Source organism: Perognathus longimembris, chromosome 1 (assembly GCF_023159225.1).
Source record: "Perognathus longimembris pacificus isolate PPM17 chromosome 1, ASM2315922v1, whole genome shotgun sequence".
NCBI classification, from domain to species: domain Eukaryota; kingdom Metazoa; phylum Chordata; class Mammalia; order Rodentia; family Heteromyidae; genus Perognathus; species Perognathus longimembris.
This window is the reverse complement of record NC_063161.1, coordinates 12,914,631-12,939,698: the sequence shown is the minus strand read 5'-3', so window position 1 is coordinate 12,939,698 and position 25,068 is coordinate 12,914,631. Positions and strand designations below refer to the sequence as shown.

The 25,068-nt window shown below is 37.7% G+C and overlaps 1 protein-coding gene across 3 annotated transcripts in view; it reads right to left on the bottom strand.

The window, feature by feature from the left end:
- Nucleotides 1-6,194: 6,194 nt before the first annotated feature.
- Nucleotides 6,195-25,068, bottom strand: part of Slc41a2 (solute carrier family 41 member 2) — a 79,227-nt gene continuing 60,353 nt past the window's right edge. For all 3 annotated transcript variants that reach the window (XM_048356816.1, XM_048356806.1, XM_048356824.1), the window contains 2 exons: nucleotides 23,439-23,587; nucleotides 6,195-7,027 (listed from right to left, as the gene is read on the bottom strand). In XM_048356816.1, the coding sequence (XP_048212773.1) occupies nucleotides 6,842-7,027; nucleotides 23,439-23,587 (335 nt within the window). In that variant the 3' untranslated portion in view covers nucleotides 6,195-6,841. The remainder of the gene's footprint in view (nucleotides 7,028-23,438; nucleotides 23,588-25,068) is intronic.

The following is a 25,068-nucleotide window of genomic DNA, read 5'->3' as shown; positions in this document are numbered from 1 at the left end:
CAATTGTCCATCTCATTGGAAAAGCAACTGAGCCGAAATTGGAGGTCATAAAATAAATCTAATGAAGAGTAACAAAGAGATATGGCTAGAGGCTTCATCTATTAGAAACTCCAACATGCTGACCATAAGAAGCAAAGAACTCGATGTACAATGTGAAAATTAAAGACATGAATGCAGAGATCAATTGTGAAATCATTAGGTTGAAGAAGTAAATAAGAAAATCTCCCAAAATACAAAAACAAAAAGACAAAGCAATGGAAAATTGGAAGAAAACAAAGACTATCAACACCTAAGATTGATCTAAGAATTGAAATTTAACAGTGATGTCCTAGAAAGAACACACACACACACACACACACACACACGCACACACACACACTTTAAAAAAAATCCTAGGAAGTAGAGTTATGACTCTAAATAGTATAGTGTTAGCCTTGAGCAAATAAAAGCTCAGGGACAGCACGCAGGCCCCGAGTTCAAGCCCCAAGAACAGCAAAAGAAAAGAAAGAAAGAAAAGAAATCCTAGAACAAGAAAGAGAAAATGGAAGGCATAGAATTTTTTTTAATTCCAGAAATAGCAGGACACCCGTTGTTCACGCTTATAATCCTAGCTACTCAGAAAAGCTGAGACTGAGAAGATTAGTGTTCAAAGACAGCCCAGGCAGATAATTCGAACTCTGTCTCCAGTTAACTAGCAAAAAAACAGACTGGTGGTATGGCTTAAGGGGTAAGAGACCCAGTTGAACAAGCAAGATAAACAAGCACAAGCCCCTGAATTCAAATCCTGGTACTAGATGGGGCTGGGGATATGGCCTAGTGGCAAGAGTGCCTGCCTCATGTACATGAGGCCCTGGGTTCGATTCCCCAACACCACATATACAGAAAATGGCCAGAAGTGGCGCTGTGGCTCAAGTGGCAGAATGCTAGCCTTGAGCAAAAAGAAGCCAGGGACAGTGCTCAGGCCCTGAGTCCAAGCCCCAGGACTGGCAAAAAAAAAAAAAAAAAAAAAAAAAAATCCTGGTACTAGAAAAAAAAAGTCGAAAAAAGAAGATATTTGAAAAAGTGTCCCAAATTCCTATCTCACAAGTGTAAAATGACCCTCATAACAAGGAAATCATGAACTTTCAGAACACTCAGGATGGACATTGATGAAATTGGTTTCAAGAAAAAAAAAAAATAGCCACCCCTGTTCTAGGTACACTGTGCCATCAACGATGCTTTAGCCACTTGAAATGCATGAGCTCATTTCAGCCTCATGGTAAATAATCTGAGTTAGCTACTGCTGCTATTAGCATTTTTTTCAGATGAAAACATATAGTGTATTTTCCCTGGGCACTCTAGCTAATGAGCAGCTGAACTGGGATTCTAATCCTAGCTTTATAAACATAAATATATTAATATGTAAAAATACATAAATGCAAAGCCTGAGCTTTATATTTTAACCACGCCTTCTTCCTTAAGTTTCATGAATTCTAGAGAGCAGTAAAGAAATATTTTAATATCCTGTAGATAAATTATTACAGATATCAAATTGCGCCAAATATTAATCAAGTATTAGGGGAGTAGAATGCGTTTTCGCACATACAAAAGCTTAGAACTGTCTGCCCAGGAGATTGTAATGGTCAGCTAGAGTTGAAGACCATTCTACAAAGGAGGAGACTGGCTCTGTCTCAGGAAAAACGTGTACCACGTGCTGTAGTCTGGATCGCCTATGTCCTCCCAAGACTCCGATCCATGGTACTACTGGGAGGTGGTGAAACCTTTAAGAGGTGAAGCTTCATGGGAAGTCTTCAGGTTATAGGTGTGTGTCCATGAAGGTGACTATGCTTCCCCCACCCCAACTCCTTCTTGCTTTCCTCTCTCTTTTGCATCCTGGCCATATTCTTCTTCATGATCTTCTGCCTATCACTGGAACTTTGAAACTGTGAGGCAAGAGCTGGGTGTGGTGGTACATGCCTAGATTCCCAGCACATAGGAAGCTGAGGGAAGAGCATCATTAGTTTAAGGATATATCCCACACCTGGGATACATAGTGGCCATCAGAAAGAAATTGGAAAAATGAGAGAGGGAAGGAAGGAAAGAGGGAGGAAGGGAGGGAGGCAAATTTATATCTTTCAAGATACAAATGCGAGAGAATAGTACTCTTGCTATTATTATTTTCAATGCTGTAGCTCTTCAGCACTGTTGAAATGGCATAGAACTGTTTACCACGTGTATTTTCTTAATACCATCCATTTCCTGCTACTTACATCATTTTTCAGGTTGCTACATTATACATCATGCCCCCAGTGAATACTTAATTACAAAGGTCTCTCAGATGTGATTATTGTGCTTTCTAAAAGCCAATCCTATCTAGAGTATGCAGGAAACAATGAGTGATAATTTGGCTCTGGTCATGTTCATTGTAATTTGCCATTTGGAATTTTATAGCATAAATGTAGGATGACAGTCTTCTCTTGAACTTTGGGGCTGTGACTACTGCATTCCTAACTTGTGGTCTTGCCCAGCGTCAATGGAATTCCTGCCATCCACATCCTGTCAGTCACCAGCCACATCCTTTCACAAGGTTTGGGAGTGGTACTCAGGGCCCAGGGAGTATGGGAAGCGTGGTCCCATTCCCCCATTGAAGCTTGTTTTTAGACTAGCACAACTTAAGAAAAGTACACATCACCATAGCAACCTGAGGCAAGAACACTGAGTAGAAGGGCCAGCTGCACAGCAGTTGTCTTAAGCATTTTGGGACAGGAGTAAATGGCACCCCCAAAGAGGTTCCATGAGGGGAGGTGAACAATCAGCAAAACAACCTGAGGTGGGCATTGGTAAGGCGGGAAAGAAAGCAAAGAGCAGCCTCAAAGGCAGAGGAAAGGAACGGTGTCAGGGGGAAAGACTGTCAAATGCTCTGAGAGATTGCTTAGTGAGACTTTTTGTTGGGAAATCATTTGGCAAAATGCAGGCTGTTGGTGACCTTGACAGGAATATTTAACCGTGAAATGCCAGTTCTCCCATTAGACAAGGCAGTTAGAGACATGTAGCAGGCAGCTGGGAAGTTGTGGATTAACTTGATGTGCTAGGCAGAATTGCCAAGATCTTTCATATCAATCTTATGTTTTACATGGGCCACATTTAACTGCTTAGGTATAGGTATATGGCTGTATTAAATCAGAGCTGATACTCTGCCCAGCATGAATGGATGGATGGATGGATGGATGAAGGAATCTAGGTGTGGTCACAAGAGGAATAAGGGAAGATGAACATTTAACACTCAAAACTGGTAAGACAGTGGATTGGAGGCAAGTTGGTAAAAGCCCAAGTTACCATTCTTCATAAACACCATATATAATACATCAGCCAGTCTCTTCTAAGAGAATTCCACACAAACAATGTTCTGTAGTTCATCAGAAAGGAACACATGAGGCGAGGTAAATATTTCTTAAGTTTTATTCTTATTTCAGAATACAACAATTAAGATGACAGAAGCCCACTATAAATGGGCATTTGACGTCTTAGGTAGAGTATAAGGCAACAAAGCCCAACTACTCAAAGACTTTTAAAATGTACTTCATTTGGCTAAATCATTGATAGTCTATGGCATGGAACTTTTTACATCTCCCAGAAAATACATTACCATAAGTTTCTATTTTAACAGGTTCTAAGAAATTTTATTTTTGAAAGAAAAAAATGGTTGGTGGGTAAGAATAAAAATATGATTTAAAAAGTTTATTCATGTGTAAATAAAGTATCTAATAAGTTAGTGCAATGAAGAATTTGGGAAATCAGGAGTTTTATATGGTATAAAAATAAATACTTTTATCTGAGTGTGGTAGCACATACCTGTAATACCAGCACTGAGGAGGGAGGGGCACGAGGATCTTGTGTTCAAGGCCAGCCTGAACTATAAAGTGAGATTGTGTCTCAAATAAAAAAACAAAAAAAAACCCAAACCTTTTAATTTACAATATATAAAACTGATAATAAATTACTTTTATAAGTAAAGAAGACATCTTATTGTAACTTATGTGAAAGCTTCCAAAGGCCAATCATCATTTTCAAAAGGATCTATATCTTTTTATAATTAATTCAGCTATTTGTGGCTGATTCCCACTGCCCCACCGCCTCCCCCCCCCCCCCCCCCCCCCCGCATACACACATGCTTTCTCAACATTCTATTGCCCTAACCAAGGCACAATCCTCATAGCCACACATGGCAAACCATCAGCTCTGGGGAAGGTAGCGGCAATCATATTCTCTATGAAATTAGACATTGTTTTCTATTCCTAAGTGTCCAATATACAAATGAAAAATTGTAAAACTAAAACAGGTTCACTATTTCATTAGGGTTCTTGATCTCGGGGACATGAATAATTTACAATTCTCACAATTTGAATGAATTGGATGGACGCTTTCCTGTCTGCAATCTGAAAGCTACAACAATACTGGATTTGTTGCCCTGCTGATGACTGCTCAGTCAGCTAGGTAGGTGCCTGGAACACTTGGAGGATCCCACAGAGATCTCAGGCCTGGACTTAAGAGAGTTCGTAATTTGGCCACTTTTCAGCCATGCAACTTCAACCACATAACTCCTGAGTTTCCCATATGCCAACTTCACAGGGATGGTGGTAAGTAAGTATAAAACAAGGCAATGTATTCAAATGGAACTCAGAAGGCATACTGCACCAAACTACACTTATCAGTTCGTGCTTTAAAAATGTAGCTTGTTCTGAATTCTTTTGTGGTCAAAAAAAAATCAACAAAAATAATTGAGAAATGTAAATGTTCATGAGTCATAGAGCTGGGTGTATGTAAGTATGTTACAAACACTTTACAATAACATCAAAGGTATTACTCATGGACTTTTTAAAATTAAAAACAATCTTTGAAGCTAAATATCCATCAACTTAAACTTATCCATTCTTTCATTTACAAGAATATTCACTAGAGACATTATAACTCTCCAAAGGAGAGATTCTATAATTAGTTCAGCTCTCTGCCCTAAACACTTAATTATAAGGCAGAAGAATGAAATAGTTTAAAAAATATATAATTCTACACCACAGCCCCATTATTTTAAAGCGCTTAATAAGAGTACTTCCTCAATATATTTATAAACCATCTAGTATCTATACAATAGCACTAACTCACAACTCGAACCACAATAATCCAAGTCAATGTGCATTTTATTCCCATTTAAATTATTAAAAATCTAATGTTGTTGAAAATTGCACTGCATTAAAAAATGAACAACAGATGAAAAAAATGATTACTATAGAACAACTAAGTGTTAGTTGAGTGTTTAGAATATAGGCCTGGGATTTAGAAAAACTATTAAAGAAATACAGCAGTGTCCATGGCAGGGTTCCAGTAGAAGTTGGTTTGTGCAATAGTTACCACGTACAGCCATGCAAACTAAGTAAGGTGACTGGCAACCTCTCATTCAGAGGAGCAAAGGAAACACTTCTTAAAAAGGGATCATTCTAAATCATATCTCTGAATTATATTAAGTGATACAGCTACTTTTAAGAGAGAGAGAGAAGAAACTTACACATTGTAATGTACATAATTACTACTAAATTTTGATCAGTAGCAAAATTTGGGGACCAAATGATGCAAGTATATCAATATGCTCAAGAATAACTTGAGGCTGCGCATTGGTAGCTCATATCTGTAATCTTAGCCACTAGGGAAGCTGAGATTTGGAAGATTATTGTTCAAAGTCTGGGCAGAAAAATCCATGAAACTCCATCTCCAAAATTACCACCAAAAGCAGGACTAGAAATGTGGCTCGAATGGTAGAATGCCAGCTATGAACTAGCAAGCTAAGATGTGTAAGGCCCTGTCACATAAAGCCAAAAAATTTAACTTCATAATGCTGATGTTTCAATAGTACTATGACCTTTTACTGTTGGCAACGGAGATTTAGTTCTTCATCAAAGTCTTCTGTTTCTCTTTGTTTCTGTTTCTCTCTGTCTGTCTGTCTCTCTGTTTCACTCTCACACACATTCGCACACATAAATTACCATACCATCTCATAGCTCATCCACCTATTAAGTTTTCCAACAAATCAATAGTCAAAATCAGCTCACTGCTTTCGTTGAAGACCTCTCAAGAGCTTTCTATGATCCCAGAACTCATGATGCTGAGGCAGGAGGATTGTGAATTTGAGCCAGCCTCCGCTAAACCCTGTCTTTGAAAAAAAAAAAGATTCTCTTTAAAGAGTGGCCTGCCAAGACCTTTCAGAGTGGAAGTTGAATTGGCATTGGCCGAGGGTGATGTTAGACACAGGGAGAGTTTACCCCATGCCATGTAGAGCACAGGCAGGTCATTTTAGAACCTTTACATTTGTCCCCAGATGGCACAGAGGGTATATTTAGCACAATGAGAAGCATGGTTAGTACCTTTCATTCGATAATGTCCCCTTTGCAGTACAACATACCTACCTATGCAAAGACAAAACAGCTAAACTTTAAAGCTCAGTTGCTTCTAACCTCCTGTTACAACTCAAACAATAATAAAGTATATTTCCGCTAGGTCTGTGGTTTCAAAAGTGTCCACTGTAAACATCCTGTACCCTTTCCTATTAAATTAACTTCAGAACTTGAGCTTGTAGCTATGTCTATGTCAAATTATTTATTCTACAAAAAGCAGCACAAATACCATTGATTCTAGTTTCAGTACAAGTTCCTTTAACAAGAAAAAAAAAGTTAAGGCCATTTCATGGAGCCAGGGCCAAGTGAAGATTACCCTGCAAAGTCACACAACTGACGCAGAACTTCTGGAAAGGAACCAGCAGTTGGTTCTCTTGAGTTTCCTTCCTCAGCAGCTGGAGGACAGTATGCAGGATTCTTTAGTCTCCAACATCTCCATCTCGGTCTCCAATAAGCCAAAGGAAGTGGAAACCCATGGCTAACAACGCTGTCCCAAGCAGGTCACCCAGTGCGGTCAGGTAGGGGATGGAGAAACTGTCCGGGTCCTTCCCTTTCCTCCAGAAGTGATGGACCATCCAGTCAGCGATCCACAGCAGGGTAAAGACCTAGGAGAGACATGAGAGATGACTTAGCCATCGCACAATATTTTTTATTGAGTGTTGCTGTCAAAATAATTTTGGAGGCAGGTGTGGAGGTGTACAGCTAAAATCCAGCCCTGTTACACATGGCTATGAGTAGGAGCGATGATCTCTCCAAGGAAAAGCATGCACCCAAGTCAAGTGCCATGCTGAAAAGAAATATTTAGTCAACAGAGTATTTCCTATTTGCAAGAAAAAATAGTGTGTGCTTGTAGTTATTAACATTTTTCTTCAACTTTTCACTTTCAGGCTCTCCTTCTGGCCAGCCTCCCTTAACAGCCACAATGGCCCTTATGTTCTAATAGCACCACAGGCTTTCCAAAGCACTGTGTGGCTGTTGCTCTTCCTGTGTGATAGATCTGTGATGAAGGAATAAGACCTACAAAGAAGGGACTGGAAATTAAAATGAGGAATTATTTAACAGCTTCTTATTTCAGGTGCATCAAAGGAAACAGGGACATAAGTTACGCCTGTTCACTAACTAAAAACTAAGCATTGGGACTGGGGATATAGCCTAGTGGCAAGAGTGCCTGCCTCGGATACCCGAGGCCCTAGGTTCGATTCCCCAGCACCACATATACAGAAAACGGCCAGAAGTGGCGCTGTGGCTCAAGTGGCAGAGTGCTAGCCTTGAGCGGGAAGAAGCCAGGGACAGTGCTTAGGCCCTGAGTCCAAGGCCCAGGACTGGCCAAAAAAAAAAATTAAAAAAAAAAAAAAACTAAGCATTATTTCATTAGGAAGATGAAAGCTGGAAACCTTCAATATTGCAACTAAAAGTCAATGGATAATTCCTCAAATTGATAAAGCAAAATTACCCAACAGGAAGTGGCGCTGTGGCTCAAATGGTAGAGTGCTAGCCTTAAGCTGAAGAGCTCAGGGACAGCACCCAGGCCCAGAGTTCAAGGCCCAAGACCAAAAAAAAAATAAAAAAAAAAAACCCAACAAATAAAACACAGGGATAAATAAAAGAAGAAAAACCAAAGGGGGGGCATGAGGGACAAGGCAACAAACAGTACAAGAAATGTATCCAATGCCCAACGTATGATACTGTAACCTCTCTGTACATCAGTTTGATAATAAAAATTTGAGAAAAGAAAAAAAAAAAAGAAATCTGGAGCAACATTAATGCTGGTATTTTACAGACATGTACATTTACATGCACATATCTATCTATATCTATGAAACTGCTCTTCAAAAACTGAAGTTTTTGGACAAAACAGAATTGTCTACACAAGAAAGAAGAACATATAGGTACACATGAAGAGTATTTCATAAACCTTTTGTTTGTACTTATACATGTATATGTATTTATACATACAACTATATGCTTTAGTTAAAATATTTTTTGTTGAGTGTTACTATCAAAATAATTTTGGAGGCAGGAGTGGAGGTGTACAGCTATAATCCATCATTTAAGAGGCTGAGGCAGGAGAATCATGAGTTCAAGGCCTGCCTGGACTATATACTGAGATTCTATATCATAAAAACTGAAAAATGAAATAAAAATAAACACTCCAAAATTACTCCTCCGGAAGTGATGCTGTGGCTCAAGTAGTAGAGCACTGGCCTTGAGCACAGAGAGGTTCAGGGACAGAGCCCAGACCCTGAGTTCAAGCCCCACAATTGACAAGAAAAAAGTTATCATCTAACAAATACAGTTTGCAGGTTAGGTTCTAAGATTTAATAGTTAATTTCTGGGTAGGAGAGAACCATGTCTCCTTTATATTTGATCCTTTGGATTTTACGAAAATACTAACAAATTATAAACCTTAAGCAAACAGTTGTGAAAGGGGCTCTATCTTTGAATATTATAGTCAATATGAAAAAAAATCTTCATGCCTGATTTTCTTCATGAAACCTACTGCACATGGGCTGGCTCTGCACAGCAATGGATGGATTATGTATGCAAAGGGCCATGCCCACGCCCATTTCCAGAACCAACTCACTATATTACATCAGTTACTGTACTGGCTCAGAACGTGTGTGGCCTTTATTTAAAAGGTTAATGGCACAGAAGCATGAACACTGGTTTCTAACATCAATGGGCTCCATGACTCCTGGACCTTGGATCTTTAAAATTAATGAGTGTTTTCACAGCCTGTTTTAGCTCTAAACTAGAAAGGTAAGTGATTGCTGCCATAAAATACAGTGATCACTCTACTCAGATTTGTGTTTTCCCCTCCCACACTCCCTCCTTACTCCCTTCACTTTGTGTATTTACATAATATGCCACGACTAAAGTTCCCTCCTGATGCAATTTTTCTCTTAAAGGTATTATGATGACTTAAGGTTTGAGAGCAGGTTTGAATTTTATCTATCTACTATTTTGCCAGTCCTGTGGCTTGGGACCCAGGGCCTGGCTTCTTCTTGCTCAAGGCTAACACTCTACCTCTTGAGCCACAGTGTCACTTCTGGCCTTTTCTGTTTATGTAGTGCTGAGGAATTGAACCCAGGGCGTCATGAATGCTAGGCAAGCACTCTACCACTAAGCCACATTCCCAGGTGGTTTGAATTTATTTTTTAAAACTCCTTTGCAAAACTCTTTTTTTCCTCAGAACTGTGTGTAATAAATTGTTAACAATTATATCAGCTCTTTCTCAGTGGAACATGTTTTGTTTCAAAATGGAATGATCATTGAAGGAATGCAGGCTTTCCACTGGGACAGACATCCATGTCAGCTCTCAGACCAAGGACAGACTGCTATGTTTTCACATCGTCTACCTTTTAAAAAAATTATTAAATATGCATAACCTCTCTAGGTAAATATGGCTCTATCAAGGCAACTTTGTAATTCTGGCTAATTATGCAAGTTACAGATGTACTGCTTGGATTTAAATAAATATGTAAGCAGCAGAATATATATTTGCTTTGGATGATCTTGCTTTCTAGGCCAAGCTCCTTGTCTGAGAATGAGCCTTCTCATGTATTAGTATCCTTGTAGTGCGGCCATCACCAGTAACAGCCTGCAGGTTGTGTAAAGAACCTGGGATAGGAATGCTTAGAAACACGGGACAAATAAACCCCACAAATGTCAAGTTAGTACAGTTCTTCCCAACCCCCAGCTTTACAGAGGTTGAATTCATGCCTCAACAAAAATCCACCCTTGTTAAAAAATCTAACATTTAAATGACTTCTAGGAATTATTTAGAATTCCCATTCATCAGGAATTCCGTCTGCTCTCCACAGACTGCTTTCTGTGAGGTGGCAGGTGGGGGCGGGGGAGTGAATGTTCTGCAAAGGCAAAGGCTTCCTGACCTTTTCCTTCCTAGGCACTGTGGCAGGGTTCGCACCTCTGTTTTCAGAGCAAAAAACCTAGGTGCACTAAGGCTTGTCCAGTCAGACCACTAGTTGAGACCTGTTTACCCACCGAAGCCCACGTGGCTTCCACTGCTATCGCTACTCCTGTGGAGCAGTGACTGAAGAAAGTATTTCAACCTGTAGATTAACACCCTCCAATAAAACTACACTTTACAACACACACACACACACACACACACACACACACATTATATAGTTCACTTGAAGCTCCTATTTTTTAGCAGCACTGCTAACAACCTTCCCAATGAAGACAAGCTAAAATGTTTCATATACTATAAGCAAGCAAACATCTTTTAAAAAATGCATCACTGCGTTGCATGGAGTGAAGAATGCCCAGAGGGAACCACATGTGCAGAAGGTCTGGAGCACCCAGGCCTGTGGCCCTCAAGGTAGTGAAGTGCCAGAATCAAAGCCCTGGTATTTCAGTTTTCTTTCTTTCTCTCTCTCTCTCTCTTCTCTCTGTCTCTCTCTCTCTCTCTCTCTCCTTTAAAGAGTAGACTTTAAGCACTGTCATCACAAATGAACAATTAAATGATTATATTTTATTAGATGACTTGAAAAACTTTGAGAGGCTAGGGTGTATCTCAGTAACAGAGTGTACCTAGGGTATACAAACCCTGGGTTCAATTTCCAGCACCAAGGAAAAAATTCCTCATTTTGAGGAAGCCCATAATATATATATATATATATATATATATATATATATATATATATTTTGCCAGTTCTGGGGCTTGGACTCAGGGCCTGAGCACTGCCCCTGGCTTCTTTTTGCTCAAGGCTAGCACTCTATCACTTGAGCCACAGCGCCACTTCCAGCTTTTTCTGTATATGTGGTGCTGAGGAATCGAACCCAGGGCTTCATGTATATGAGGAGAGCCCTCTTACCACTAGGCCATATTCCCAGCCCCCCATAATATTTTTTAAAACTTAGCTTTCCAATAAGGGAAGCATGGCTCTACATAGAGTGCCTGCCTACCTAACAAACACAGAGTGCTGAGACCAAATCTCCAATACTATTAAAAAAGAGAAAAATACAAAAACAAAGAATATATAAAGGATTCATGTCCAGAATATACAAAGGGCTTCAAAAACTATACAGAAAGGAACTAATACAACTGATAAATGAACAAATTAATGGAACAGATAATTCTCAAAAAAAGTACAAATGATTAATAAAAATATGAAGAAATTTTCAACATTCTTTTCTATAAGGAAAAGAAGAATAAAAATCACACTGCGATTCCATCTCATCCTAGTCAGAATGGCAACCATCAGAAAAACAAGGAGTTCTGGTGAGGATATGTGTGTGGGCTGGGGGAGGGCCCTGATACACTATTGGTGGGAAAGTAAATCAGTGCAGCCCTATAGAAATCGGTATGGAGGCCTCTCAGAATAATGAAAAATATGATCCTGATATGTCACTCTTGTTATAGTATATATCCAAAGGAGCAAATCTGAAAACAAACAATAAAGACACATGCACACCCATGTTTATAAGAGCACTATTCTTTTTTTTTTTGGCCAGTCCTGGGGCTTGGACTCAGGGCCTGAGCACTGTCCCTGGCTTCTTTTTGCTCAAGGCTAGCACTCTGCCACTTGAGCCGCAGCGCCACTTCTAGCCATTTTCTGTATATGTGGTGCTGGGGAATTGAACCTAGGGCCTCATGTATACGAGGCAAGCACTCTAGCCACTAGGCCATATCCCCAGCCCTATAAGAGCACTATTCTTGACAGCCAAACTATGGAATCAGACCAGATGTTCAACAATTGATGAATTAATAGAGAAAATTACATACACACACAGAATTATTAAGCCATAAAGATAAAATTATAAAAATAAGAAAAAAGAAAAAATATATAGAATAAACAAAAATAAATAAATAAATAAAATTATGTCATTTTCAGGAAAAAAATGGAATGGGAGTTCATTATATTAAGTGAAATAAGCCTGTTTCAGAAAGACAAATAGTATGTATTCTCTCCCATATACATAAATATATACATATACATATATACATATAATATATATGGAGTATATACATATATACATATACACACATATGTAAACAGAATGTCACAAATGTAAAACAGAGGGACAGTTTGGCAGAAGAAACCAGTAGGAAGAAGAGAGGGTAAAAAGGAGTAGGCCATGTAAAGGTGAACACAATCAAAGTACTCCATATGCTTGTACGGAATAGAACAACAAAACCTGGTAAAACTGTTCTATAAGGACGATAAGAAAGAGTCATAGAGGGCTGGGGATATGGCCTAGTGGCAAGAGTGCTTGCCTCGTATACATGAGGCCCTGGGTTCGATTCCCCAGCACCACATATACAGAAAACGGCCAGAAGTGGCGCTGTGGCTCAAGTGGTAGAGTGCTAGCCTTGAGCAAAAAGAAGCCAGGGACAGTGCTCAGGCCCTGAGTCCAAGCCCCAGGACTGGCCAAAAAAAAAACAAAACAAAAAAAAAAAAAGAAAGAGTCATAGAGAAGCTGGGAATATGGCCTATTGGTAGAGTGCTTGCCTCGTATACATGAAGCCCTGGGTTCAATTCCTCAGCACCACATAGATAGAAAAAGCCAGAAGTGGCGCTGTGGCTCAAGTGGTAGAGTGCTAGCCTTGATTAAAAAAAAGAAGCAGGGACAGTGCTTAGGCCCTGAGTTCAAGCTCCAGGACTGTCAAAAAGAAAAAAGAAAGAAAGAAAGAGTCATAGAGAGGGTAAACTGGATTGAAGTATGTTATATGCAGGCATGGGCATATCACAGTAAAACCCCTTTGTATGATGAAGATAAACTAATAAATAAAGAAAGAATTCCCAAAAAGTCCATGACAAGAAAGTGATTAAGATTTTCTGTTAAAGGAAACTCTTGTATTCCAGAAGACCCATATAATAACACAGCCATGATTTTTAATAGCAAAAAGCTAGAAACCAAGAAAAGGTCCATTAAAAATATGGGTGAACAACAATCATATACTAAAAGATCATATAATAACAAAAGAGTTGTATTTCAACATATTTTAGACATATTATTTAGACCTCTGAATATATTCAATAATATCATAAGGAAAACTAGATAAAACCTGCCCCCAGTTATATACATTCCGCTCCTGTCTAGTACCTGTCTAACAAGTACTGAGTTCAAACCCCAATATTACCAAGCAGCAATACTACTAATAAGAAAAAACATAAGGAGGATTTGAAAAAGAAAAGACAACTAATTTTATTGGGAGTATTCGGCAAGGAAAAAATGTGAAACTGAGAAAACAGCTCTTACCTTGTTATGAAAGAGCCTAATGCCACTGGTTAAGAATAGAATTTGGAGAAAATCAGGTAATAGAGTTTAGCATACAACAGGAAGAATCATGCTTAATTAATCTGATTCACATCTTGGAAAAAGCTGCCATGAAATATGACAAGTGTAAGAGTCTAGACATAATCAGCGTGGACTTCCAGAGGCTTGTGATGTAGTCTCACATAAGAACTTGCAGATCTAATTACTGAACTGCTCAAGTGCCAGCACACTAAGAAACAGGGAAGGGAGGATGCAAGTTTAGCAGAGTAACAATGGCAAAACATCTACATTTGACTTGGCTATTTAGCATATCTGAATATATAAATAAATGCTCAATAAGTAAACTGAGATCTACATAAAGAAGAGAGGTTGCAATGAAGAAAAATGACAAAGATTTCTTTTTGAAACTAAAATAAAAAAGATAAGTTATGCCTCAGATGAGTCACTTGTGGGCTCAACCGAGCCACATATCAAGATCCTGTCTCAAGAACAAAGCAAAAAAGGTAATAGTGTGGCAGTTTAAACTCAGCAAGCTACATACTTTACATACATATTTTACTGAACACCTTGATGTTGACTTTTCAATTGCCTTTTCATGTGTACATTGTGTGAGTGTGCCAGGTGCTGCCCCTGAGCATTTTTTGTTCAAAGCTGGCATCTACCACTTGAACCACAGCTCTACTTCTCACTTTTTCTTTTTGTTTTTTTGATGGCTAAGTTAACTGGAGAGAAGAATCTCATTGGCTTTTCCTCCCAGGGCTGGCTTTAAACCTTGATCCTAAAATCTTAGCCTCCTGAGTAGCTAGGATTACAGGTCAGCGCTTGGTTTCAACTTCCTTTTCAGGCTGCATATTTTACATTGGTATATTGAACAGTGTGTGACCCTTCCAGGAGCAGCCCACACAGCCTGGCTACAAATATGGCCTCGTATGGCACCAAGGTACACGGCTGGGAATGTGGCTTAGTGGTAGAGTGCTAGCCTTGAGCAAAAGAAGCTCAGGGACAGTACCCAGGCTCTGAGTTCAAACTCCAGGACTGGCAAAAAAAAAAAAAAAAAAGCACAGGGCACTGGAAGCTCAGGAAGCTAAGATAGAAGCCAATCCCAGAAAAATTATCTAGACTTTCAACTCCAATTAATCAGTAAAAGTCAGTTTTCAATTGGATGTTCTTTTATGGGAAAAGAAAGAAAGAGAGAAGGAAGGTAGGAAGGCAGGCAGGCAGGCAGGGAGGGAGGGAGGGAGGGAGGGAAGAGAGAAAGGGAGGGAGGGAGGGAAATAGGCAAGGGTTGAGGGAAGGAGGAAGAGCAACCAAATATACCAAGGCTATTGCCTTGGTATATTTAAATGATGTAAAATATAATTAGTTATAATTAATCTTGAAATGTCATAGTGAAGAAATTATATCTCTGAAATGCAAAGTATTTCTCATCTTTAGAAATTATTCTACCAATGGCTTCTGGTAAAGAGGACAAATTACAAAAATGCATGTACTCCAAAAATCCCATTAAAATGACAGTAAAAACAAAACAAAATAACACAAAGGAGAACCAGAGGTGAAGATCTAGACAATTCTTGACTATTTCTTTTGTAGCTTCAGTTGAATGAAGAGCAAAGGTGGGAAAACAGAATAAAGTGTTCTTGTAGTCCTAGGAAAAGACATTGTCCTCTAGCCCTGGTATTAAGTAGCCACCAGATGGCTTTAAACCTCCAGATGGTTTACAATCCGTCAATCAATAAACAACCTGGCTCACTGAAGACTGCCAATCCTAGTTTCTGAAGTAATCAATTAGGAACTAATCTATTCCAATAAACATACCAGCGCGGGCCACATCAACAGTGACACCCAAGTAACCATACTTGTTCAGATGACATCAACCCACTTATGTCTGAATGCCTGCCAGTTCCTGAAGTCATCTTCCCTAAGTCCCTACATAAGATCAATAGTGCCTTCTGCTGTGCTCATCCTGATTGGTTCCCTTATAACAGAAAATCAAAACTAACCATTGTCTTTTTATGCCAGCCACCAAGTAATGGTTTCATCATGCTGTGATACCATTTCAATAATTGCAAAAAAAATCTTTGAAATCTTTTTGCTTCAATGCATATTTCCTTAGATGGTCCAAAAGTTCATTTAGGTTACTTTCTTATGCTGAATTAATATGGACATTAATAAGGCTTACACTGGTAAAGGCTAAACATTTGTTTCTAAAAATAACTGAAAATATTTAAATCCTGAATGTCAGTATTTTTAGAGCAAAAAAGACCTAATGTCAAAATCAACTTGTTAGACTTTATTCTAATAAATATCCTGAGTAATGTTTTTAATGCTTTAAAATTATTAATGTATTTAAGTGCACAAAGGGGTTTAATTCATGCTTATAATGTATGTTTAACATACATTATTTGTATGAGATTCCCATACATACATATATATGTACTGTGATCAGAATCACCACCTCTGTTATTCTTTCTTATCTCCCCTATTTCAGACTTCTCTTTCACTAATTTAGTGGGTTTCATTATTTTACTTTTGCACATGCATATCAAGCACTTCATATTCAATCCCCCTTTCACCTTTTCCTTTTTGAGCTACTCCCTCTCTCTGGTTCTCCATCCCCAAACAGCTCCCTTTTATATAAATGACATTTTGGGGGAAGGAAGGTCTAGATTCTGCCTGAAAGAGAAAATGTACAATATCTGTCGATGTCTGACTTTGCTTAAAAATAAAAATCTCCAGTTTAAAACTGTTTTTTTAATTAAGTGCTTTCACACAGCTATGTTATAGTAATTTGGGAGGAAGATAATATGAAAATTCTTCTAAGTCATGTCTGTAGTCACAGCATATTCAGAGGATCAACAGGGACATCCTATAGAACCTTTGAGAAAAAATGGCTCAGCTTCTCTGACTCTCCCCCTTCACCTTCATCAGGATTGGTAAGACTGACAAGAGCTCTTTCCTGGGTCTCCCTCTATAGAGAGCTGGCGTACTGTATCTCCAACAAGGCAGACAGGCAGCTGAGCTTCTGTGCATAAGTGGCCTGGAACCCAAGCACGTCTACCTAAAGACTTCTTCATAAATATTCAAAGTGTCCCAATTTTAAAACTCTACAAACTAAGCTATAATAATAGTATAATCATACCACTATATCACAAAAATGAACAAGGCTTCTAAAACAGAATCCCCAAATCCACCTGCTTTGACTTTCTATCATAAGTTAACCATATTAGACTATTCTCAAAGTTAAAGTAGATATATTTATGCATGAGAATTCTAAAAACTGCATGCCTTTCCTTCACATCTCCTTTATTATCCTCTTTACACTTCCTCTCAACCCTCTCACATTTTGCCCGATTTGACAGAAATGAACCAAGAGACAGATAAAACAGTCACAGAAAGAATAAAGAGATCCTAACTTTGCAGTTGGAATCTGGTGGATTTAAACTCTGAGCAGCAAGAAGTTACAGAGAACGAAAATAAGAGTATCCCTTGGTTGCTCAGCTCTTTCCTTTGGCATGCTGTGTCACATGAGGTTCGAGTTAGTGTCATAATAATAATGATATGGTAGTGGATGTGGCAGCTCAGTGGGAGAGCAATTGCCTAGCACATTCAAGGCTCTGGCACAGATAACATCAAAGCCATAATCACAAATTTAATAAGGGATGACGATTTACCAGATACTCAAATACTGAGAGTACTATGTAAACAGAAAATATTAGTCTCATTTCACATGCAAGGACAATATTACAAAGACATTTACCAAGGCTAAGATAATTAACTCTTAGCTACTGAGTGGTTATCCGGAGATCCCAATGACAGTTATGTTGTCACCATATGGTGACATTACTCTACCCAAGCCAGGGAATGCAACGGGGTGCAAGAATTATTAAAACTGTTAATGTTAGCTCCAAAGTGACTTGTCCCAATAATCTACACTTACCCATGATCATGATGGTGGTAGTTACATTAAAATAAGAGGACAATGACATTAACAAAAACAACACACACATTATCTAATTTCATCCTCATCACAACTCACAGGTAGGTTTATTCTTAGCATCCTTTTCCAAAAGTGAAAACACAGTCCTAGATATGAGTTTGCCTAAGGCAATCCCTTTCATAAGCAAGGAAATTTCTTGTTATTTTCCATAAATGCCCTGAGTGTTCCCATGTACCAATACTCTGTTTTGCTGAAATGGCATTTTTCTATGGATTCCACAAAGCTAAAAAAAGTTTTTTCAGTCAGTTGTGGGGCTTGAACTCTGGGCCCTGGGTACTGTCCCTGAGCTCTTCAGCTCAGGGCTATACAAAGCAAAATTTTATCTACTATAAAACTTCCTTCCCATAGAGAACCACTCTCACTGGTGAAGTCCCACAGCACTTTGACTTTCCCTCTGAACATTCAAGATATGTTTATACTCCCACCAGATTCTTAATTGGCTTCTGTAGGCCTAGATTCTATGTGTATTTGGGCAACAAATACCTTTCTAAGGCTAAATGTCTATAAAGAAGAAATTGAAAGATAGAATGCAACCCAGAGGAAGGAACAGTTTTAAGCTCTGAAGGTTGCCATTCTAAAAGTGTCCAAGTTAATTTTTACAAAATACTCTGACTTTCCATTTTGCTGTTTGAACGTGGAGAAATCCTGATGTTTGTCATTTTCAACTTTACATATCAAGAATCTGTTGTCCTGGGGCACTGTAATCCTAGCTACTCAGGAGGCTGAGATCTGAGGATTGCAGCACAAAGCCAACTGGTGCAGGAAAGCCTATGAGATTCTTATTTCCAATTAACCACCAGAAAAGGAAGTGGCACTGTGGCTGAAAGTGGTAGATAACTAGCCTGAGCAGAAGGGGATAGCACATAGGCCTTGAGTTCAATCCCCATGACTAATAAAAATTGTTGTCATTTTACATTAAGGGAAACATTTTGTCCCTTCCATGTGAAAACACAGATATACCCAGGGCAAAGGTTGTTTTACAATTAAATTTTCACAATAAATTTCTCATAGAATTTCATGCTGCTTGAATTTTAGTAGAGCCCTGAATAATCTAATTTTCTTATAAAACAGTTTCTAAAATAGAGAATTAAGACATTCATCTTGGCTTACGAATTATGTAAACAAATACTCTATTGGAATTCAATAGGCATCAAAGACTAGACAAGTCTTGCCTTTTCTTTTCTTCTTTTTTTTTCCAGTCCTGGGGCTTGAACTCAGGGCCTGAGCATTATCCCTGGCTTCTTTTTGCTCAAGGTTAGCACTCTGCCACTTGAGCCACAGCACCACTTCTGGTCTTTTCTATATATGTGGTGCTGAGGAATCGAACCCAGGGCTTCATGTATACGAGGCAAGCACTCTATCACTAAGCCATATTCCCAGCCCTTGCCTTTTCTTTTCCCACTGAGATATTTTTCAGAGCAGAAAAATACTAACATGCACACATATATCTATAATCATAATAAAAATTCAAATAGTAAAAAGGATTTTATTTTGTGTCTAATAAAATTAGTGAAATAACTAGAATAAAATTAGTGAAATAAATAGAAGGCTTGAACAGTCACAGACTGAGTCACATTTAAGATCACCCATCTAACTACTTCCTTTTCCCTCTCCTTTTCAGATTGTCTACAATAATCATTCGCCTCTTCGAAGATGTCATCCAAATTTATGCTTTTGTCTTTTCACAGACAAAGGATGAATATTTAAGATTCTAATACAAGGAGAGCTGGTAGATAAGAAGACAAGTGAACCAGGATGTAATGCTGCTCTTGGCACAAGAGACTGCCAAGTATGCTTATTTGATTGATAGTTGTCTTTGTACTTTGTCAGGTTTATTATGCCATCTAGGTACTATGTCTGCAGTACGACAAACAAAGAGAAAGAAAACCTGAAGAAGAGTTAGATTTCCTTTGTCATATTTTAGAAGGAAAGCCAATGAAGTCCATCACAGCTTGGAATTCTGAATAATGCTTTTGATTTCATTAATTAAATGGCTTTGAGCAGTCAATGGAGCATTGGCAGGAGAAATCACTATTTGCAGAGAAACAATCATCTCTAAGTTTGTGGGGAGAAATGAACTAGGAAATGTCCTATGAAATAAAAGTTGAGTTGGGCTAGTTTGAGTTGGGTGAAAATCTGTTCTAAAACCAATAGTTGTACCGTTGACCACAGTGAAGTAGTCTCATATGCTGACCAATGACCCAAAAAGCCTAACAGGTATACAGGGTAGCGCGCTTGAAACCAATCCTTCCTTCCTGTTGAAGCAAAATGAACTCAAAATTGAGCATGAGTGCTGGTGAATTAAATATGAATAGATTTTAGCACAGCACTCCAGCTTTGACATGTTCCAACCATTCTGATGGATCTTGGAAATGGACAAGAATTTAAGTGTAAGTTCAATCTCTTGCAGCTACTCACTGGTCCACTAACCTACTGTCACATAACAGAAACACATTTGCTAGATTCCTTCTAACTGCAAAATACATTAAGTATGCTTAAGCAATGGGAAACTGAAATATAAGTGGGTTTTAAATTTTACCCTATTTTCAAAAACACCCTGAAGCTACTGTATATCAAGGGCAAATAAGAAGCAAACTCTACTGTTCCAAATCCCCCAAAATGTCAAAATCAAGATGACTTTTTACTTTTCATTTGAGTTAAGAAAATAGTCAGCTAGAGAACCAAAATCAGAATTGATACCCTTTGAAAAAAAATCCTGTGTTAACCTCCTGAAGTTAAAAACTTAATTAAAAACTTATTATAGAAAAATGTACACATATACACTAGATACACAAAAGTATAAGCCCACCCTTTCTCAAGAACCATCATTAGTCAGCTCCATCTATTATCAGCTATTACCAACTTAAGGCCAGTTTTATCCTTATTCTTCCTTTTCCCTAGATATCAGGTCATTTCCACTTGAAACATTTCAATAGAACCTTACATTTTAACTAATCACTGTTAGAATGCATGAGTTTTTGTGTTTTATGTTTTGTTTCTTTTATTTTGAATACCTATGTTAGTAAAAAGAGAATAAATTTATGAAAGGAAGGAGATGAAAATTTAAGAATTTTTAGTTCTCTGGAATTTCTGGAACATAAATACTGTTCTACTGAAGGTGGAGACAGAGCTGACAGGATGTGATCATTCAGCTTAACTAATAGTAATTGAGCACAGGAATGGGCTAGGTGCTGGGGATACCACAATGCATAAAACAAAGACTTTTTTAGAATGGGTGAGGCAGATACATAAACTAATAATATGGATACAATGTATAAAAGGATGGGTCAATGTTCACAGGGTATAATGGGAAACAAAATATAAGGTCATTCAGATTATATTACATATTCAAGAAAGGCTTCTAGGAAGGAAGGGCATCTGAACAAATGGAAACATGCTGCAAAAAAAAAAAAAACACCCCAGAAGTGTGTGTATATGTACCTATGTGTTTGTATATGTTAGTGTCAAGGACTTAAATCTGGTCTGAGAATTCACATTCTCATTCTATGCTATTCCAATGGAGTAATGTCAGACTGCAAGTGCAGAGTTCTATTCTAACAGTTATCTGACTCTTAAAACCGAGTGCAGGAGGGAAGACTTTTAAGTCTATAAAGGTGATATAAGAAAAAACAATAGGGGCTGGGGATATAGCCTAGTGGCAAGAGTGCCTGCCTCGGATACATGAGGCCCTAGGTTCGATTCCCCAGCACCACATATACAGAAAACGGCCAGAAGCGGCGCTGTGGCTCAAGTGGCAGAGTGCTAGCCTTGAGCGGGAAGAAGCCAGGGACAGTGCTCAGGCCCTGAGTCCAAGCCCCAGGACTGGCCAAAAAAAAAAAAAAAAAGAAGAAAAACAATAAATACTATTAGACATCTGCTAAGATAAGATACTAAAATGCAACCCAAATAGCATCTGCTATTCAGAGATCAATGGCATACATTTATATTCCATATTTAATAACAATAATAGCATCAGCTAAGATTTATATAACACCTACCATATAGCAAATCATATAAGTAATCATTTAATCATCAAAATAGCCTCTGAAGTAAATACCACTATGCCTTCCTTTTTCACAGAGGCATGAATGAGACATAGAGAAATAACTATTCTTTCTTAAACTCCAGTTTTCCAACTTTCAGTGGTAAGGATTGGGATCAGAGGTTTAAAAAAAGGCATATAACTATATTGTAAATAGAAACTGAAATCTCATTTTTTAGCAAACTCAGAAAATTGCTTAGCTTCTTCACCAACTTAAGTGAAATGATACGTGACATTATGTCAACATAGAACCATGAGCATAAGTGGCAAATCTGTGAGGCTGAAAGGCAGATTAGTAAACATGAACATGTCCTACCAAAAGCAAGCTTGTCAACAGAGGAAAGCATCTTCTCCATAATGGAGAGAAGAGCATCATGGTAAAGGGTCATCTACAACTACATCACATAAAGTAATAAAAATAGCCAGTAGCAAAAAGTATTTGAAATAAACTTGTGTCTGCTGAACAGTGGAAAAATATTATTTCCCAAACCCTGAAAGCACTTTACACATATGTATGCCCAGCATTTATCTTATATTTCAATTATCTATCTATCCATGTAGTAGACTGCCCTCAGTCTTTGATGTGTTTTATTGCTCCTGGGACTTAACAGCTATCCCCAAATCTAATAAAAGAAAGCCTTATTGAACAAATACACTATTATTTGATAGGTGATTTTCAATAAAGTCTAAAGATTAGAAAGCTTTCCAGGAAAATTTAAGAACTCAAATTGGAAAAGCTTGTTGTTTATGAACAGGTCCTAACCTCCTTCTCCTGACATTTATGGTCTTTCTACACCAGCCCCAATCTACTTTAAGACCTCTCTTCTTTTTTTCCTTCTTTATTGTCAAAGTGAAGTATAGAGGGGTTACAGTTTCATGTGTAAGGCAGTTTCATATGTTCTGCTCTGTCCTTTTACTACTCAATAATCTCCAAAAGTATTAGACTATGCACGTCTCTCATCATAAAATATTTGAGCACACTTATTTAATGTTATTCTACTGTTGATTACTAAGAAATCATAAAATAGAACAAAGTAGATATTTTAAGCAAAGAAGGTAAAGAAGTTTCATTTCTTTATTACTTTTGTGTATTCTACACTGAAAATCAAAGGAACAAATTGCTCATAGCATTTTGTGAGAATTAAGTGAAACAGAAGAGTTCTGCACACATAGCAAACCCTGCACATGCCAGTTAGCTCCATTATCATTCTTAGCACCAACTCAGCTTCTTTGACCAGACACAGATCCACATACCTACTCTCCAGCTTCATTCCTACAGGTCAAGTTGCTTTAATGCCAAAATCAAATGCTATTTATTCAAAGAATTATTTGAATTCATCTTTTAAGGAATAGAATTGTTCACTATAGGAGGCACTAAATCTATAAAGTTTTAACAAGAAGTCATGCCCGAATAAATACCAGAATAGATAAAATATTTCAAAGTAATGGTTTATGAGACATGAAATTGGGAAAGTAGAGCCTTTATGACTATTTAATTTTTAAAACTTACAAGTTATATTGATAACACATTTTTTAAGTAGCAGCAATTTTATTACATTATGAAGTTAGATTTCTGAAGATTATCCTAAAAGTGGCCCTGCGTTTATCTACTTTAAGGTCAAATCATGGACTTTTGAAGTGGTAAACTATGCATGTGATTAGATGTACAGGGTTGAGTTTCACACCAGTATGAGCATCAAAAGAGATTTCAGGAGGCTTTAAGTCTTACCTGTAACACAGCAGCAAATAAGTACACAGCCACAAAAATTGCTGTCAGAGAAGTGTGGCCACTTTTCATCAGATGAATTGTGTAGAGGAAGATCAAGTGGCCAGGAATCACCAAACCCAGCAGAACTTGGGCAGACTTATTATTTACACCTAAAATACAAGGTAAAAGTCAATCAAATAAAATTATATTTGGGTTACTGATAGGCCATGATTAAAATTTGAAGGCCAATTTTAGATATAGTGTCTCATGGCATCACACAGAGTTCAATTGCTAAAAATTCAATTATTTACAATTCTCTTAATTCTTTGGAATTCCCACTTGGTGTTATCAGTGAGTAAATGAAGTGGTTGATTAAAAACTTGCTATGAAGGCCATCTGCCGAACTTTAATATCTATCACGGAATTAGGGACAAAAAGAAAGCACAAGGCTCTTCAAGCACAGAAATGTCTAATTTTATGTTTTCCTTTAGAGTTCTATTTCCTATACAACAAGAGTAGTAATTTCTGATTTTCATTCAAAAGTCAATAATCAGGTGGTAGATCACTTGCTTAGCAAGTATGAAGCCCTGAATTCAATCCCCAGTACTACCAAAAAAGAAAAATAACAGAAAACTATAAAAGTTATAATAATCCCATTTATTTTGAAGCTTAAACTTATTTTCTTATAGAAAAGTAGGGCAGGTACTACTTTTTTCTTTATAGAAAACAAAGAAACAGAGCCTTGGGACAAATAGCTAACCTTTTGAGGGTACTAAGCTAATAGGCAGAGGCCAGAACAAGTGTCCAGTTTCTGATGAGAAGCATGACTCTTTACCCCTCATCAAGCATCAAAACAAATTAACCAAGCAGCAAAGCTAAATGTTTTAAGTTTTTTAGTCTATCTAAACACTTTATTTCTACATTTACTCTGATTAAAGTTTGTGATGAAAGTCTGTTTGGTAAATAGAAACCCTTCTTAGCAATGTTTTGAGTGGCCCTAAATGAGTCACAAAATTCTGGAATCGTTCATCTCAAATGAGTAAGCTGGGAACCACAATTATAATACCTACAAAGCATGAGTTAGACAGGGAAGGGAGAAGAGCAATGAGGCTAGTATTTTCCCAATAAAAGGTACCTCAGTTCTTATTCTAGAAGTTCTGTGGGCTTGTGCTTACCACCAGAAGCATACGTTCTTCCCTCACCCTGAAGCGTTATTTAAATATATTCTTATTGTGTGTGTATATATCTGTAAGGGTTAGACTGTGCTCTCATTAGAATTACCTTAATTTTACTGAAATGATTTTGAGAGGGAAATGTATATGGAAAATTTGGCACAAAACATTTCTTTCCACAGTTAAATATGTGAAAATTTTTGTTTTAATCATTTAATTTTTAAATTATTTCAATTACTTCAATCCTTTAACTTTTAAATTAATTACCTTCAAGTAGTAGTAAAGAGAGGTTTAAATTCAACCTGTTAATTTGGGAAATTAAAAAAAAAAGGAAAGAACAAAAATCTCAGCACTAGCAAAGAAAGAGAGGAAAGGGGGATCAGAATACACTGTGGAAATATAACCAAGTCCCCCTTCCTCCCATACAACTAATATAAGTTAATCAAAAATAAAAAATAGTCTATATCTCCATAAATCTC